Raw genomic sequence first — 17,850 nt, 5'->3', positions numbered from 1 at the left:
TTTATGGAAAGAAGCGGTTAAAAGTGAAATCAATTCCATCCTGCGGAATCACACTTGGGAGTTGGTAGATCTTCCTCCAGGTTGTAAACCTTTGGGTTACAAATGGATTTTTAAAAGGAAGATGAAAGCAGATGAAACAATAGATAAGTACAAGGCAAGGCTTGTAATTAAGGGATACAAGCAAAAAGAAGGCCTTGATTATTTTGACACTTATTCTCCAGTCACGAGGATAAATTCCATAAGGATGGTATTGGCAATCGCAGCATTACGGGATCTTACAGTACATCAAATGGATGTGAAAACAGCCTTTCTGAATGGAGATCTAGAGGAAGAGATCTACATGGAGCAACCTGAGGGTTTTACTGCTCCCGGACAAGAAAGGAAAGTCTGTAGATTGGTAAAATCCTTATATGGACTTAAATAAGCTCCAAAGCAATGGCATCAAAAATTTGATAATGCCATGCTAAAAGATGGGTTCAAAATAAATGAATGTGACAAGTGTATCTAAGTAAAAGATACAGAGAATGGATATGTTATTCTATGTTTGTATGTAGATGACATACTCATAGTAGGTAGTGACGACAATATGGTCCGAACTACAAAAGCCATGTTAAATTCTAAAATTGACATAAAAGATATGGGGCTTGCAGATGTGATTTTAGGTATGAAAATCACGAGAACTTCGAATGGAATTATTCTTAGTCAAACTCATTATGTAGATAAAATACTGGCTAAGTTTAATAATAATGATACTAGTATAGCCAGAACACCCATAGATATGAGTTTACACTTATCCAAAAATAAAGGAGAAGGTGTATCTCAAGTAAAATATGCTAGGTTGATTGGAAGTCTGATGTACTTGATGAGTTGTACCAGACCAGACTTAGCCTACGCAATAAGTAGACTAAGTAGATACACGAGTAATCCAAATGAAGATCATTGGAAAGGGATCGTTAGAGTACTAAGATATCTACGATATACTCGTGAATACGGACTGCACTATACAAGATATCCTGCTGTATTAGAAGGATACAGTGATGCAAATTGGATATCAGATATAAAAGATTCAAAATCCACTAGTGGCTATGTATTCACATTAGTAGGTGCAGCTGTGACATGGAAGTCCTCGAAACAAACTGTGATAGCTCGATCCACTATGGAATCCGATTTATTGCTCTAGATAAATGTGGTGAAGAGGCAGAATGGCTACGCCAATTTTTAGAGGACATTCCAAGGTGGCCTAAATCTGTGCCAGCAATAAGTTTACATTGTGATAGTTAATCTGCGATTGGCAGGGCATAGAATATTATGTATAATGGAAAGTCTAGACACATTCGTCGTAGACACAATTGCATTAGACAATTAATCTCAACTGGAGTTATCTCAATAGACTATGTAAAGTCAAAAGATAACATTGCGGATCCGCTAACCAAAGGGTTAAATAGAGAACTAGTTGAGAAGTCATCGAGGGGAATGGGATTGAAGCCCGTGAATAAAGTCAATACGATGCAAACCCAACCTAGTTGACTGGAGATCTCAAGATCTAGGTTCAATGGGACAACTCAATTGTAAAGACTAGTATGGATCACTGTGGGGGGTTAATCCTCTGCCCATTCCTATGATAAAACAGTGATAAAAAGAGGTTAAGCATAAAAGTATGCTTTTAATGATTCCTATAAGTGTGTGTTTAGTAATCTATGCATAGGTATGCTGATTATATAAGAAATAGGAATCACCTATGTGAGAGAGAAGAGTGGCCGCTTCAAAGGAGAATTGTTTAAGGCACAATTCTTTAGAAACTCTCGCAGAACCAGGGAGGTGTTCAGGGCCAAAATGAACACAACAGTGAGAACTGAAGTGTATCAGGAATGAATCATGTGTGGGCTATGTTGTCATTTACACAAAAGACGAAATGGTTCAAATATATCGCTTCTACCATAAGTCAGTAAAGAAAATATAGTCTCTCAAAGGAAGGTTCAAAGAGTAACATCTACCTATCCTATGCAGGTTCCGACTGTAGAGCTTTTTACCACTAGAGTCATTTTTGTATTTTTAAATCAAATCATTCATGTGGGGGATTGTTAGAATTGGGCCTAGGCCCACAAGTGTGAATGATTTGGGTTTTCGGTTGTTGAGTTTTGTTATAATATTTTTTTTGTTATTTAAATCAAATAATATTTTTGATAATAGTGGGAGAGAGTTTTACGGGAGAATAACTCCTTGGGGAGAGTTTGAAGGTTACACGAACTGCAACGTTCTTTTCAATTTTAATTTTTGGAAGAAAATGCAGAAAGAAAAAAAAATTAGTGGTAAAGTGAAGGTACACAGAGAGTTCGAAGAGAAAAGTTTCAGAGGTGCTGAATCTGAAAGCTTTTGTAGCCGTTGTATCCTGGGAGACGTTCGCTACAAAACTCCTGCACCGGTGGGCGTAAAACGTCTTAAGGACACTGTGGTATCACACAGGCCTCGGTCAACCTTTCTAGAAGGTAGATCAATTTCAAGGATCTACAGGTTCTAAAATGTTTTATTTATTTTGTATTAAATTGTCCACATGTATTTACATATATTCATCTATGATATTTTCCCAACAAGATCAACATGCAAAGAGACTTGTGGCAGAGAGACCCACTATCTCCATTTCTTTTCATCATTTATTCGGAATCGCGGTCTTGAATGCTGCTAAAGCTCGAAAGAGAAGGAAAGATACATGGCATCAAAATTGGTAGAACAAGTCTAGCCATCTCTCATCTATTTTTTTGCGGATGATATCATGTTGTTTTTTAGAGCTAATATGGAGGAGGTCATGGAAATTCAGAATTGTTTAAAGCAGTATTGCATATGGACAGGGTAGAAAATTAACTCTACAAAGTCAGGATGCTTCTTTTCAAAGAACACAGGAGGGAGAATGAAGGCAAACATTAAAATGTTGCTTGGTTTGAATAAGATCTCAGACCAGGCCAAATATCTAGGAAACCCTTTGTTCGTGGGCAGGAAGATCACTCAAGCCTATGAAGATTTAAAGCGAAAAATTGAGTTCAAATTACAGGGTTGGAAGTCAAAGCTTCTTTCTCAGGCTAGAAAATCTACTTTAATAAAATCTGTCATAAATGTGATGCTTGTGTATGCTATGTCTAATACCAGCCTTCCTTTGAAATGGTGTCAAGATGTAGAAAGACTGACCAGCAAGTTTCTCTGGAACAACCAAGATAGAGACAGGCACTTGGTTCCGATCGCCTAGTCTAGGATTTGCATGCCGAAGACAGCAGGTGGTTTAGGCCTGAGAAGGCTTAAGGATATGAATTTGGCTCTCCTGAGCAAAGTAAGTTGGTTATTAGTCACAGAGGTTAATCGACCTTGGGTTAAAGCACTAAAAGCCAAATGCCAGCACAACATTCATTAGTTGCACCAAAAAGAACTGCTCACGGTCTTGGAGAGGAATCCTCAAATCCAGGAAGATTATAGAGAAAGGTTTGTGCTGTAGGGTAGAAAGAGGGAACAACATTAACATATGGGAGGATCCTTGGGTTCCAAACAACCCAAATTACAGACCTATCCCGCTGACAGATGAATCCCCTAAAGAATGTGGTATGGTGAACACTCTCAAGAATGCAGATGGAAGCTAGAACAGTAAGAAGATACATCAACTTTTTTATAGTAATACTGCCAGGAACGTTTCCATAATTCCTAGCTCAACGGGTGAAATGGAGGATAAACTCATTTGGACTGGCAATACTAGCGGAAGTTTCTCTGTCAAATGAGCTTTTAGGCTGGAGTTTTGGAATTCTATGTCACATTCAGAATGGTGGAAGTGTATCTGGTCTGCCAAAATTCAAGAAAGAGTGAAATTCTTTCTGTGAAAACTTTCCAATAGGGGTCTAGCCACAGCGGAAAACCTCTTAAAGTGCAATTTGGAAGTTAGTTGGTCGGACTGCATCCACGGTTGTGGTTGCTTTGAATCGAACAATCACCTATTCTTTCACTGTCAAGTAGCAAAACCGCTATGGTTTGCAATGCCGTGGAGCATTAAATAGGAGGCATTCGAAGACTACTCACTAGAATGGAAACTTTTAATGCTGGCCAATCCCTGTAAGGTCCTACCAGTGCATTATGCAGACACGGAGGAGTTCTTTATTTTTGCTACCCTTATTTTGGATCAGATATGGAAAATTGGAAATCTTTCCAGGTTTGAAAAGAAGGTTTTCTCTTTAAATCACACGATGCAACAGTTGAATTTCAAGTTTGAAGAATCTAAGGCAGCAGCAGTTAAGGAGTGCTCTTTACGACCAGCCTTACTTGCAAAGGTGTTTTGGGACAAACCTCCAAGAACCTTCATCAAAATTAATTCTGACGCGGCTGTCAAAAATGGAGCTGGAACTGTAGGTGTGGTGGCCAGAAATGATGAGGGGCAAGTTCTAAGTATTAAAGCAACAGACTACAAGACGGACGTTCCAGAGGCTGCAGAGGCTATGGCTGTTCTGCAAGGATTAATTATAGCTGAGGACGAAGGATGGAACAGGGTCTGGTGCGAGTCTGACTCCAGACATGTCATTGATAATATTAATTACCAACATCTACACACAGCTCACTGGATGACAGAATGAATTCTAGAAGACATTCATCGATACAAGAACAAGTTTCAGGAAGTGAAATTTACTTGGATTCCTAGAGAGAGAAACTTCTTAGCTCATTTTGTTAGCAAATGGTGCCAGGAAAAAGGTCTGACTGGAACTATATCAATGGAAAGCCTTCCCTGGTTTTTTCCTCTTTTTTTGTTGCCCAGGAGAACGGCTTCCCCGCCAACTCCCTTGTGTAGGCAAGCTGCTTTTGGGCCTTTTGGGTTTGTAAACCCTTTCCTTTAAAAAAAAAAATTTTAAAAAAAAAATGCACATTTAGCTTCTCTTATAATTAAAAGTAATTAAAGATTTGGTGGCTATCTCCAGCAAATTGCGGAAGTGGTGGTTTTTGTTTTCTTTGGACAACGAGAGGCATTTTTTTTTTTAATTTTTAATTTTTAATTTTTTGCGCTTTCAAAGAAGAAGAAGATATTATGGGGAAAAAAAAAAAAAAAGGAAATTGGATGAGTATTTTGGTAATTTAAATATTTTTGAGGCTATATGTAGATTTTTTTACATTGCAAAAAAGAAGTTCTCTTTCTTAAAAATGAAAGCAATAATAAAATACTCAATGTCCCATATACGTGGTAAATATAGGGCTTTCCAATTTGTCAAATTATACGGATAAAAAGGCATATATGGCGCTAGCAAATAATATATATATATATATATATATGTATGTATATCGTACAAATTTTTTTTATTTATTTTACTAAAAAAATTGAAAAATAAAACAATTTGTAAAAGTCTTTACAAAAAAGTATTTTTCAAGATGAATATAAAAAATTAAAGGATATAAGGATTAAAGAAACTAAGAAAAAAAAATATTTAGAAAATAACAAAAATAAATTTTTAAAAAGAATCTATTTTTTAAAATAAATAAAAAAATAAGAAATTGAAGGAAAAAAACCAAATAAAAACCTTTAAAATTCAAAAAATTTATTCTTTATATGTGTTTTAAAATCCATCAAGTATTGCTGTTATAAACTTCTTCTATATATATATATATATATATATATATATATTATTCTAGTTTATGTTATTTAAAATTTCCATATTTATCTGTGCTCAATATTTCATTTATTTATTTATTCAATTTTTTTAATTCAGATTTTATTTTGTTGTTGTTTGTTGTTTTTGTTGTTGTTGTTCTTTGTTTTTTTCTCCCCCCCAGTCTTCATAATATCAATTTAGCAAAACGACAACTATCATTGAGTCCATAAAAGGCAAAACGACACTTTCTTCATCTTTCCCGTTTCTTTCCAACTTTCCAGTTTCTCTCTGCTTCCCCTTTCTATTTTTCTTCTTCCTCCATTCACCCACTATCCGCCGGACTACTCCAAGGCCGAGCCGCCCCCACCGCCGTCTCCGTCCACCCCCAGTAAGGCCTCTCTCTCTCTCTCTCTCTCTCTCTCTCTCTCTTTTCTTTGTTCCTGAATATAATCACCGGTTACAAGGTAAATAAAGTCGATTGCTGGTTCTGATATCATTTTGATGTTTAGCTAACATTTATTTAGATGGGATTTTTTTTTTTTTTTTTGATGAAAATTTTCAAACTGAGATAACTGGGGTCTGAAGAATCAGGGCTATGTTCATAATGGTAGTTTCCAAATGATATTGGGGTCTTACACGACTGTAAATCCTTGCTTGTTCGGATGAATTTTAGTGTATAATGCATCTTTTAGACTGCCAGTCAAACTTATAGACCCTCAAAAACATAATTACTATTTACTAATGATTGTGATAGAAAGGTTTGAAATTTATCATTGAGTTTTAACAATAAAGAAAGTTTAATTTTTTATTGAGTTAGATTATGTGATATTTATGTGGAAAATGTTGAAAATGGGATTTTTTTTTTTTTTTTTCAGCAGCCATTCAATGTTCTCATTCAATTATTGTATAGATTCTTATCCATGATCAAACAGTTTATAAAAAGTTACGTAACCCACTTCAAAAGTTCAATGCTTATGTGCTGTTGATTAAAAACCCATTTATTAGATATTGATGTCTTTTAAAAAGTTCAGTTCAATTTGGTTTTCCAATGCAATTGGTATATGTATTTTTGAATTTGTAGTCAGTATGAAATTCTTATTCTTCTGTCAGCTAAATCATGCAACCTGATTATGTATGGAGCAGGTGACTGTTAAACCTCTACTTGTGCCGTGGTAAGAGTAGGTTTTATGATAATTTAATGATTTTACAACAAGTCATGCTCTAGAAGACTAGAACCGTACTACTTAGAAATAAAAGCTTAGAGACTGTACTGAAACATGATCAAAAATAAAAATTTGATTTGTTGATAACCATATCATATGAGCTTGTGGAGATAGTTGTACTGAAATTTAAAACGAACATTCAAAATTGGAATAGCTCTTAATTAAATTAGGGGATCCTTGCTTGCTATTCTCTGCATATTGTGCAGTTTCACCATCGGGCCCCAGGCTCTCTTGTTGTAATTAGATAGAGGATGCTCAGGTTCCAGAGCAATTAAGTAGCAAGAAAATAACAGAGGTGGGGCTGCAACAGTCAAATCCTTTGTCCCAAGACACACACAGATCCTGCCGTTATAGCTTCAATCTTTGTAAACTTTGATATACATTATCTGGCAGCAAATTTGTTATTTTTGGCTGCCAATGAGTATACCTCAGAGCAGGAGGATTGTTTCTCCATTGATGAATCTGATCAGACTAAAAGGATTTCCTATTTTACGGCAACTTCATATAGAAGAGCAGCTGCTACGAACCTCATCAGAAAATTGGTGCATTTTGAATGATGGAACCAATGACCGTGCTATAGTTATGGGTGTTTCTGGGTAAGTAATCTTGTGTATATATCTTTTTACCTAATTTGTGTTTTTTAAAGTTTGAACACTGGAAATGGCAAAAGGATTCCATTTAAGTTCCTTTGTGCAGGGTACCTGCAGAGCTTCTTGAAATTGATTCTGTGTTACAAGATGAGATTCCTGTAATCAGAAGGTTTACTGGAGGTGGTACAGTTGTTGTTGACAGTGGTACAATATTTGTCACATTGATATGCAACAAGGATGCTGTGGCTGGCTTGCAACCGTATCCCAGGCCTATTATGTCCTGGAGTGGCCATGTCTACTCCAGGGTGTTTCAAGGGATTGGTGATTTCCATCTTCATGAAAATGGTACATAAATGAAACCCTTGAGTTTTCATTACAATTTGCAACCATATGCTATCTCATTCAGCATGTTTACATGTATGTGCAGTAAGTGGTGTTGCAGATATTTCTTAGAATACCTTGGCTACATAACTTCCACACTTGTCCTATCTTAAATAGTTTTTGAACTTTCTCAAGTTATCGAGATAGATTTTATAGAGTTGCTTAAATTTTTTTGTAGTTATAGAAAATTCCTTGAGCGGGCTAGCTTGTGGAGAGTAATCCAAATGATTAGATTGTTGCAACTGTAAATATCTTAATAATTATTTTATTCATGTAGGCCTCCATATCTTAGTTACCAAGCAATCCAAAATAACTTTTGACTTGAGTGCTAACAATAAAACATCCTTCCTGGAATTTGTGTGTGCTTGTGTTTGTGCGGTGTTAGGCCTTTTTACTTCTAGTAATATGGTTTACTTTGGAAGGCTCAAGGCTGTTGCAATAGGATAATTGCAGTAATTTGAACTTTCAAGGCCTATTTACCTTGTTTAGATTATCCCATTGCTTTGAACGTTGCAATTAAACGCGAACAATTGTACAGAAAATAATTTTAGGTTTAAGGACATAAAGTTGTCCTTAGTTTTTAACATTTTTTGGTAGGAAGTACTTAGGTTTATACATGCTATATGGGTGTTTAAAGTTTTATATGTTTAAATTTAATGTTTTAGACATTTTTTGATGCAACTTGATGCTTAGACATGCTGACATCGACACTATGAAAACTCAAATGTAAACAAATTTTGGTCTGTTCTTTGTTTTTAACCATATATGTTGTAGTTAGCTTTCAGTTGCTAAATTGTGGATGACTATTGTCTGATAGATTACATCTCTTTTATGTATGTATATGCATATATATATATATATATATATATATATATGTATATATATTAATGTTTTTATTTTGCCACTAGTTTCTGCCGTTTGGCTTATGACTTGATATGTAAATCTTGTTATCAGAACACTAGTTGACGCTATTTTGTTAATGTTGATTAGATTCTGGCGCAAGTAATCCAGAAATAGGCATGCCTTAAACGTGCACTTGTTCTCATATGGTTTTAGATTATGTATTTGGCAATTGCAAGTTTGGTGGGAATGCTCAATCTATTACTAAGAATCGGTGGATCCATCACACATCATTTTTATGGGACTATGATGTCAGGAATATGGCCTATCTGAAACACCCAAAACGAGTTCCAGAATATCGACTGGTATACTGCAGACTTGAACTTTATACATATTTATGCAACATAAAAATTGTTTTCTTAATTTGTTACAATGGTTTTCAGATCAGTCCTCCCAAATGATTACATCAATTACTTTATTGGACTTCAATCCTGTTATTTGAAAATCTTTTCTGTTGTCTTTAATATGGTAATAATCTATTATAAATAGTTGCACAAATTGCTATAGTGCAGACTCCACAGTAAGATGTGCCATACTCATACCAAATAGCCCCTTTGCATAAATTTTACCTGGTACTCCTAGTCAGATGCCATATGAATAGTTTGTAAACATTACACATTTTGATGGAAAACTAATTATTCAAATTGTATTGCTGCTGTATTAGTGGTATGTTGTCTATGTGCTTGCTTAGATACTGAGATGTGGTTAAGATACTTATTTTGATTACAGGCTAGGAATCATTTGGAATTTATATGCCGCATGAAGGACTATATGCCAAGGGAAGCGTTCATGGAAAAAACTGTCGAGGCACTCAAATCAGATTTTTCCTTGAGAACCATAGAGCTTGATGCCTTGGACTCTTTCTCAGATACGAAATTTTGTCCATCAACTAAGCTATTGTTGAGGCATGAATTGGAGAGAGCAGCTTTGCATCGTAGGTGACATGTCTCTCTTATTATTTCAGTTTTGATTTTTCTCGTATTAATTTATGAGGGAGGTGCTTTTCGGTGATGCAGTCCCTAATTTTAGCAACTTTTTTTTTTTTTTTTTTGAGTTCAATTTAATATGAATTGTGAAATTAAATTGTATACTATATTTAACATTTTTAACGTTTTTGATGAGTAACATGAATAATTGTGTTTACTGGTTTTATGAGTAAAATTTGAAGATAGTGCCAACTTTGGTACCATAACATTACAAAGAACCTTCATTGAAAAAAAAAAGAAAAATTGTCTCACTCCCCAGTTGAAGTAAAATGGAGGAACATTGGTGTGTCCCTAAAAAATGAATTATATTAACCTAACTTTTTCATGTGTGTGAACACTGGTGACTACATAATTTTCTAATAGAGCCAGCAAATTATTCAGGGAAAAACAAAAAAAAAAAAGAAAGAAAAGAATTAGCAAATTGGACTTGAGCAGAGTAAAAAAAATTTTGACTGAAGATTCAATCAGTCTTCATTTATTTATTTTTTCAAAGTATTAACACTAAAAAAGAAAATGAAGAAAAGAGCAATTAATCAAAGCTTGTGAATTGAGTTTGCTTAAAATGAATTGAACCAAGATTCAATAATAGGGCTGTAAACACAATCTGTACTGAACGTAATATTTAATTGGAAATTTGCACTAAAGGTGCAATTCGTTACCATATAATGCTTTTTATGTCAAATTTTCATCCATTTATATTATTATTTTAGTAAATCGGAGAGGAAATTTTAGCCGTATGCTTGATCGAACCAGGTCATTGAGTTAATAATGATTGTCATTGTGAACTAGACTGTTCATCATTAAACATGCTGGCTATTTACCACCTAATATACAAATTTTGCATTTGCAAAATATATTTGTTTTGGTATAACATAGTATGTCAAATAGCAGCAAATTTTGTTACAGCAGACAGAAAATATATCACTACAAATATCATGAAACTTATTTTTGGAGGATTTTTTATTTTTAAATATTGGGATAGGGATTTGAACTTGATATCATTATGAAAAAGAAAAAAAAAAAAAAATATATATATATATATATATATATATATATAAATATATATATATATAATATCTACAAAGATACTTATTTTTGGACTTTAAAGATTATTGTTCACCATTTTTTTTAGCCCCTTCAATATTGTTCACAAAATTTAACTAAAACGTATCTTGAATTAATGACCTTGTTGTTTTAATCACAAATTACATCTTTTTTATAGTAGCACTGACAAAAGAAAGTTCTTTATACACTATTAAATGAACTTCATAAACTCCTTTGTCATACTTTCCGTAAATAATGACAGATAAATGTGCATAAAATCTTTCCCTTATGTTTTGGGAGCCCAAGATTGGAAATACACAAATTCAAAAGTCCATTTTTCATTTTTGTCAGGCGTGCTGCTTAAGAGTTCAAAGCTCTCTCTCTCTCTCTCTCTCTCTCTACAGTTCGTCCATTTTCCAGTTATTTTGTTATTTTCTTGCTGTTTAAGCAACTTTTTCATTTTTTATTTTTTCACTAATTTTCTCTGTGCTTTTCATTTGTTGCTAATTTTCTCATCTGGGTTTGCTCTTTGCCTGTTTGTAAAGTTTATTTTGATAAAGTTGTATCTTTTATTTTTTTTTTATTTTTTATTTTTTTCATAATGAACATGAGCTTATCAGTTTTGGTCAAATGAGTATGACAGAAATTTATTAGTTTATTTATCACAAATTTGGTCATATTCTTTCTTTTTTTAAGTTCCAAAAATGTCCTATCGAAAAAAGGAACAAATCTTCAATCCTTTTTAATAAATAAATGGGGCTTTGTACCTTGTACACAAAAGTAAAATTGATTTATGATTGTATACCAAATTGAATTCTTATTTTTTTGCTTCAATTGTCTATGTTGAAATTTGAAATAAATAAATTTCTTAAACATGTATAAATTATTGTTGTAAGGAGTTAATGTTAGACTAAACAAAATAAAACATTTTGTTGGTGGTTTAAATTCAATTGTTTTTTAACATAATTTTGGGAGTCTCTGCAGGATGGTAAGGGTTAAAGATAAACTAATGAATAATGATAAACAGATTAGAGAGCAAACTCAACTGACAAAGTACTTATTCAAAATTGGGTCTTGAGAGAATGCAAAAGGGTTATGAATCTTGTGCCTCATTGATGCAGGCATTCTCATGATTTCCCTAATTATATTTATAAAGTCAGGTGTTGTGACCAGTCAACCATCAAGTATCAAGTCAGGATGGCCGAGTGGTCTAAGGCGCCAGACTCAAGTTCTGGTCCTCGTTAGAGGGCGTGGGTTCAAATCCCACTTCTGACATTTATTTCCTTTTTAGGTCCAAATTTTGAGAGTGGGTTCAAATCCCACCTCTAAGTTTTATCTCTTTTTACTTTCAAAACCATATTTTGTATTTCGAGGGCTCATTATTTTCAAAATCATATTTTGGTTTCTTTAGCGCTATCAAAATGAATCTTATTTTATAGACAATTTAAAATGGTTTTGATATTTATTTTTTATTACTTTTGAAACCATATTTTATTTTCCTAAGGCTCATTACTTTCAAAACCATATATTGTTTTCTTAAGGCTATCAAACGTTTATGATTTTTTTTTTTTTATTCTTGAGAAATTAAGCATAAATAAATGATAAATGACTATTATAATAGCCACTTATCATTCATGGCAAAAAAGAAAAACATGTTTATCAAAATGAACCTCAACAATTTGAATTGGTTGACAATTTAGTTTTTTTCTTTTTTTTAATTTTTTTAATTTTTTATAATTTAGTGTTATTTTCTACAGTAAAAGAAATCGTTGATGAATCGTTATTAGATTTTTGGGTACACCTATGACATAGATGTAGATGTGTCCTATTAAAATGTACTTTGGTATAAGAGAAGGTGACTAATCACATGAAGTCGTCAATTTGAAATGTGTCTCTTCTTCTATTTTTCTCATCCTAGAACTCAACTTCTTAATTTTATTTTAAATCCTGAGCGGTATAATTTCTAGAGATACTTGATTGTTATTTAGAAATTCTAATGCTACATTAGGGAATAATCATTTTCCATTTTCTTTGATAATACTTTCTTGCTTTATTAGTAATTTCGAAAAGGTTCATGCTAAGTTTGTCCATTAACACCTCTTGACAGGAAAAAAGGTATAAAAAAATATTGTACTATGAATTTTATCTGCTTGCTTGCTTGAAGTTGAAAATACTCATCCGACTAATTTTCTTTGACTAGAACAGGAAATTGAAGGACCTTATATTAAAGATTCTCATCTACCATCTTTTTTGATTAAAATATTTAATTATCTGCATTCTTAAGTATTATTTTTGTTCTATGGAGTTTATCAGAATAGCATAAAATCTACAATTATCTTATGTCCAACAAAGACATTTACAGACTTGCATAACAACTTTTGATAAGTATTTTCTTGCTTAGTTATTTCTTTTCTTCAATGTTCAATAAATTCTCAAATGAATGCTACTAGGTAACAAATGATTATCATACTAATTTTTCCAATGCATTCAACTCGTTTTTTATGCAATATCATATTGGATGGAACTGACTAAAATTATACATATGATAATATAATGCTTACAATGACATTGATTGTGGATTAAGTGAATCCCAGGTTCATGGCTGGTATGCTATATCTTAAAACATTTCTTTTGGTGAAGTTCTTGTTCCATGGATTTTTCCACAATAAGAACTTGCATTTTTTAAATTTTTTTAATTTTTGATAAGAAATGAGGGAACTATCCTATAAAAACAAAACAAAAACAGCAATGCAACAACACGAGGAAAAAGAGACCCCATGGAATCAGCAAATGACAAATCTCTCACCTCTGTAACAGGAGCAGCAAGAGAATGAAAACCTAAAGAAAATGTATGGCTCAAGTTAGGTAAGCAATCTACAACTTGATTAGCCTCCCTGTAAATGTGCACTACCTCCTTGTCTCAATCAAGTCACAACAATGTTGTGGTTCTCTGACCACTTTAGAGAAGAAATATGAGAAGAAAATAAAAGAATTCTATTAATCTCTTAAAAATAGAATACAAAAATAAAAACTTCTCTCATGGAGGATTCTCTCGTGGAACCTCTCTCTGCACTCTCCAATTCTCTCTGGAATTGCTCACTCTTCTCTCCAGTTCTCTCTGGAACTTAAACAACTCTCTCTCTTGGAGTTTTCTCTCAATTCTCCTCACTTGGGAGGATTGAGATTGCTCTCTTGGCTTGGTTTTCATGCAAAGGTAAGGAGCCTATTTATAGGCTTACAAGGCCACACTTTTCAACATCTTAGCCCACAATTGTTGATCGGTGCAGCATGTCAACAATGGTGGCTGTCAACAATGGTGGCTGTGGTTGGTGAGGTTGGTGCAGCTGTGGTTGGTGAGGTTGGTTGGTGCGGCTGGACTTCACAATTCTCCCCCTCCAGCCGCATTTAAAACTGATGGTCATCTGCCATCTATTCCAGCTATGTCTCTGCATAGCTTCAGCTTCTCTTGAGCAACAACTTTTGTTAGCATATCTGCTGGATTCTCTTTTGTGTGGATCTTCATCAGTTTCAGCAACTGTTGATCTATTACTTCGCGTATCCAATGATAGCGGATGTCAATGTGCTTTGTACAGGAATGATACATTGAGTTTTTGCTCAAATCCATGGCACTTTGGTTATCACAATGTATCTTGTAGTCTTCTTGCTTGATGCCCAATTCTGTGAGAAAACGCTTTAACCACAACATTTCCTTACCCGCTTCCGCTGCGGCAATGTACTCTGCTTCAGTAGTGGATAAAGCAACACACTTCTGCAATCTTGACTGCCATGACACAGCTCCCCCTGCAAAAGTGTAGAGATAACCTGATGTAGACTTTCTATTATCAGGGTCTCCGGCCATATCTGCATCTGTATAGCCTTCTAAGATTGGGTCACCTCCCCCGTAGCACAAGCACAGCTTTGATGTACCTTTAAGATACCTGAGAATCCATTTGACTGCTTCCCAGTGTTTCTTTCCAGGATTTGAAAGAAATCTGCTCACAAAACCTACTGCATGAGCAATGTCTGGTCTGGTACACACCATTGCATACATCAGACTTCCTACCGCTGAAGAATATGGTACTGAAGCCATCTCCTCTATCTCTTCTTTGGATGAGGGGCACATTTTCTTACTCAACTTAAAATGATTTGCAAGTGGAATGCTGACCGGTTTGGCTTTATCCATGTTGAATCTCTTTATCACCCGTTCAACATACTTCTCTTGAGATAGCCATAACCTTCTCTTCTTCCTGTCTCGGATTATTTGCATTCCCAAAATTTGTTGAGCTGGTCCTAAGTCTTTCATATCAAAAGACTTAGACAATGCTTTCTTCAGCTGACTAATCTTCATTGCATCTTGTCCAACGATCAACATGTCGTCCACATATAGCAAAAGTGCAATGAAGTTTCCACCTGAAAATTTTTGAATATAAACACACTGGTCTGCTGCAGTCCTTTTATAGCCTTGACTCACCATAAACGAGTCAAACTTCTTATACCATTGTCTTGGTGCTTGCTTGAGGCCATACAAGCTCTTCTTTAGCTTGCATACGAGGTTTTCTTTCCCTGAAACCTCAAATCCTTCTGGCTGCTCCATGTAGATTTCTTCATGTAAATCACCGTGAAGAAATGCTGTCTTCACATCCATCTGCTCAAGCTCTAGGTTTAGACTTGCTACTAAACCAAAAATGACTCGAATTGAAGTCATTTTTACCACTGGTGAAAAAATCTCATCAAAGTCAATTCCTTTCTTCTGAAGAAATCCTTTGACCACCAATCGGGCTTTGTGTTTCTCCACCCTTCCGCTGCCATCTTTCTTGAGCTTGAACACCCATTTATTCTTTAGTGCCTTCTTTCCTGTTGGAAGCTTAACCAACTCATAAGTATGATTTTTCTGCAAGGATTTCATCTCATCTTGCATTGCTTGCAGCCACTTTTCCTTCTCTTGATGAGAAACAGCTTCCTGGAAACTCTCTGGCTCCCCTTCTTCAGTAAGCAGAATATACTCAGATTCTGGAAATCTCTTTGATGGAATTCGGCCTCGCTCAGATCTCCGAACTTGTAAACCACTGGTTTCAGGAGGTGTACCATCATCTGACCGCTGTGATGGCCCTGCAGCTGCTTGAGAGGATTGAGTCTCCCCCTGCTCAATATCCCCTTCTTCCTCCTGGTCTGCTTCTGGTATATCTTCATGCACCTCATTATCCTCTGTGGCTATTTGTGCTGGTGCTGGATTAGGACAAAAATTCTCGGCACTAGAACTACAATTAGGAGACATTCTAGGCTTTTCAATGTCTTCCATTTTCTGGTTTTCATGGAATACTACATCCCTGCTTCTAATAACCTTCTTTGTTTTCGGGTCCCATAACCTGTATCCGAATTCTTCGTCTCCATATCCTATAAAGATGCATGGAGTAGATCTTGCATCGAGCTTCTGTCTGAGCTCCTTGGATACATGTACATAAGCTAAACAACCAAACACTCTTAAATGAGAGTAGGAGGGAATCTTACCCGACCACATTTTCTCCGGAATTTCAAAATTCAACGGTACTGACGGTGATCTGTTGATTAAATAGCAGGCGGCATGAACAACTTCTCCCCAGAATGGCTTTGGCAGCTTAGCCATACTGATCATACTTCTGACCTTTTCCATAATGGTTCGGTTCATTCTTTCAGCTATTCCATTATGTTGTGGGGTACGAGGGACCGTCTTCTCATGTCGAATGCCGTGTCTTCTGTAGTAGGCATCGAACTCCTTGGAAGTATACTTGCCTCCATTATCTGAGCGGAGACATTTCAGCTTCTTTCCTGTTTCACGCTCTACCATGGTATGAAACAGTTTGAAGTAATCCAGTACCTGGTCCTTTGTCTTCAAGAAATATACCCACACCTTCCGTGAAGCATCATCAATGAAGGTCAGGAAATAGTTGTTGCCACCTAATGATTCCACCTCCATGGGACCACAAACATCAGAGTGCACCAGACTAAGCAACTCTGATCTTCTCGATGCAGAGGAACTGAAGGAGACTCTATGTTGCTTACCAAACAAGCAGTGATTACAAGGATCTAGCACAGCATCCTTGCAAACAGTGATAAGCTTCTTCCTTGCCAAAGTGGACAATCCTTTTTCACTCATGTGACCGAGTCTCTGGTGCCACAGATTTTGAGACGCCTCTCCTTCTGCAATATTGAGGCTGTCTGCACATATCTTCACATGAGTCTTGTACAATGTTCCACAAATATGTCCTCGGGCGACAACTATGGCACCTTTCGTCATTTTCCATGTGCCTTTGCTGAAGTAGTTGTCATAGCCTTGCTTGTCTAAGGCTGCTCCCGAAAGTAGATTAAGCCGAAGGTCTGGAACATGACGGACATCCTTCAAAGTGATTGTACAACCAATATTCGTTTTTATCTGAATATTACCAGTTCCCATAATCTTTGCGAAACTGGAATTTCCCATCTTTACCGTACCAAAGTCTCCTGCTTTGTACGTTTTAAAGAAATCTCTGTGTGGAGTGACATGGTCGGATGCTGCAGTATCGACTACCCACTCAACATCTTGGGTTGATATATGAAGGCATGTCTCTTCTTCGGTGGAGCAGAGCGCCACTTCTCCTGTACAAGTGACTAGTGTCTCTCCATCCTTCTTCGGCTGATTACCTTGGAGTCTCTGCTCTCTCAACAACTTTCTGCAGTTCTTCTTCATGTGACCCTTCAGGCCACAATGATAGCACTTATACGATGATTTTCTGCCGTCTGTAGATCTGCCTCTGCTCTTGCTCCTGCCTCTCCCCCTATCTCGACCACCTCTTTGCTGTCTTCCTCTCTCTGTGACAAGGGCATGTGACTGATCCATGCCAATGTCCTTTCTCCTGGCCTCTTCATTAAATAGGGCATCCTTAACCATAGACAGAGTAAGTTTGCCATTCGGGGCCGAATTGCTGAGAGAGACTACCAATGTCTCCCAACTGTCTGGAAGAGAGCTTAGAAGTAGGAGGGCCTGATCCTCATCCCTTAGTTGGTAATCCACAGCAGATAGTTGATTTACCAAGCTCTAGAACTCACTGGTATGCTCGGCTACAGAAGTTCCACTCTGTAATGTTAGATGTACCAATCGCTTAAG

The 17,850-nt window shown here is 35.7% G+C and overlaps 1 protein-coding gene and 1 non-coding gene across 8 annotated transcripts; both read left to right on the top strand.

Moving 5' to 3' along the window:
• The first annotated feature begins 5,789 nt into the window (after nt 1–5,789).
• Nucleotides 5,790–9,842, top strand: LOC107419235 (uncharacterized). Of its 7 annotated transcripts, none has more exons than XM_048467239.2 (6): nt 5,790–5,994; nt 6,750–6,778; nt 7,223–7,425; nt 7,526–7,764; nt 8,857–9,005; nt 9,430–9,842. In XM_048467239.2, exons 3-6 carry the CDS (start codon nt 7,247–7,249, stop codon nt 9,640–9,642), a joined length of 780 nt encoding a protein of 259 aa, XP_048323196.2. In that variant the 5' UTR covers nt 5,790–5,994; nt 6,750–6,778; nt 7,223–7,246; the 3' UTR covers nt 9,643–9,842. The 7 variants fall into 7 exon arrangements, with proteins under 7 accessions (XP_048323196.2, XP_048323195.2, XP_048323197.2 ...); XM_048467238.2 differs by having other exon boundaries at nt 6,717–6,778; XM_016027977.4 differs by having other exon boundaries at nt 5,792–5,994; nt 7,036–7,425.
• A 2,079-nt stretch (nt 9,843–11,921) lies between these two features.
• On the top strand, nt 11,922–12,005 carry TRNAL-CAA (transfer RNA leucine (anticodon CAA)). The gene has a single exon. It is a non-coding gene; the product is annotated as a tRNA-Leu (tRNA).
• Nucleotides 12,006–17,850: the final 5,845 nt, after the last annotated feature.

This window comes from Ziziphus jujuba, chromosome 2 (genome assembly GCF_031755915.1).
Source record: "Ziziphus jujuba cultivar Dongzao chromosome 2, ASM3175591v1".
NCBI lineage: Eukaryota > Viridiplantae > Streptophyta > Magnoliopsida > Rosales > Rhamnaceae > Ziziphus > Ziziphus jujuba.
The sequence above is the reverse complement of the archived record's forward strand: the minus strand, read 5'-3'. Positions and strand labels throughout refer to the sequence as shown.

Coding starts and splice junctions, on each gene's coding strand:
- LOC107419235 (XM_048467240.2), top strand. CDS start 7,247: ATGAGTATACCTCAGAGCAGGAGGATTGTTTCTCCATTGATGAATCTG. Junction 7,765..8,856: donor TTTCCATCTTCATGAAAATG/GTACATAAATGA, acceptor ATATGGTTTTAG/ATTATGTATTTGGCAATTGC. Junction 9,006..9,429: donor GAGTTCCAGAATATCGACTG/GTATACTGCAGA, acceptor TTTTGATTACAG/GCTAGGAATCATTTGGAATT.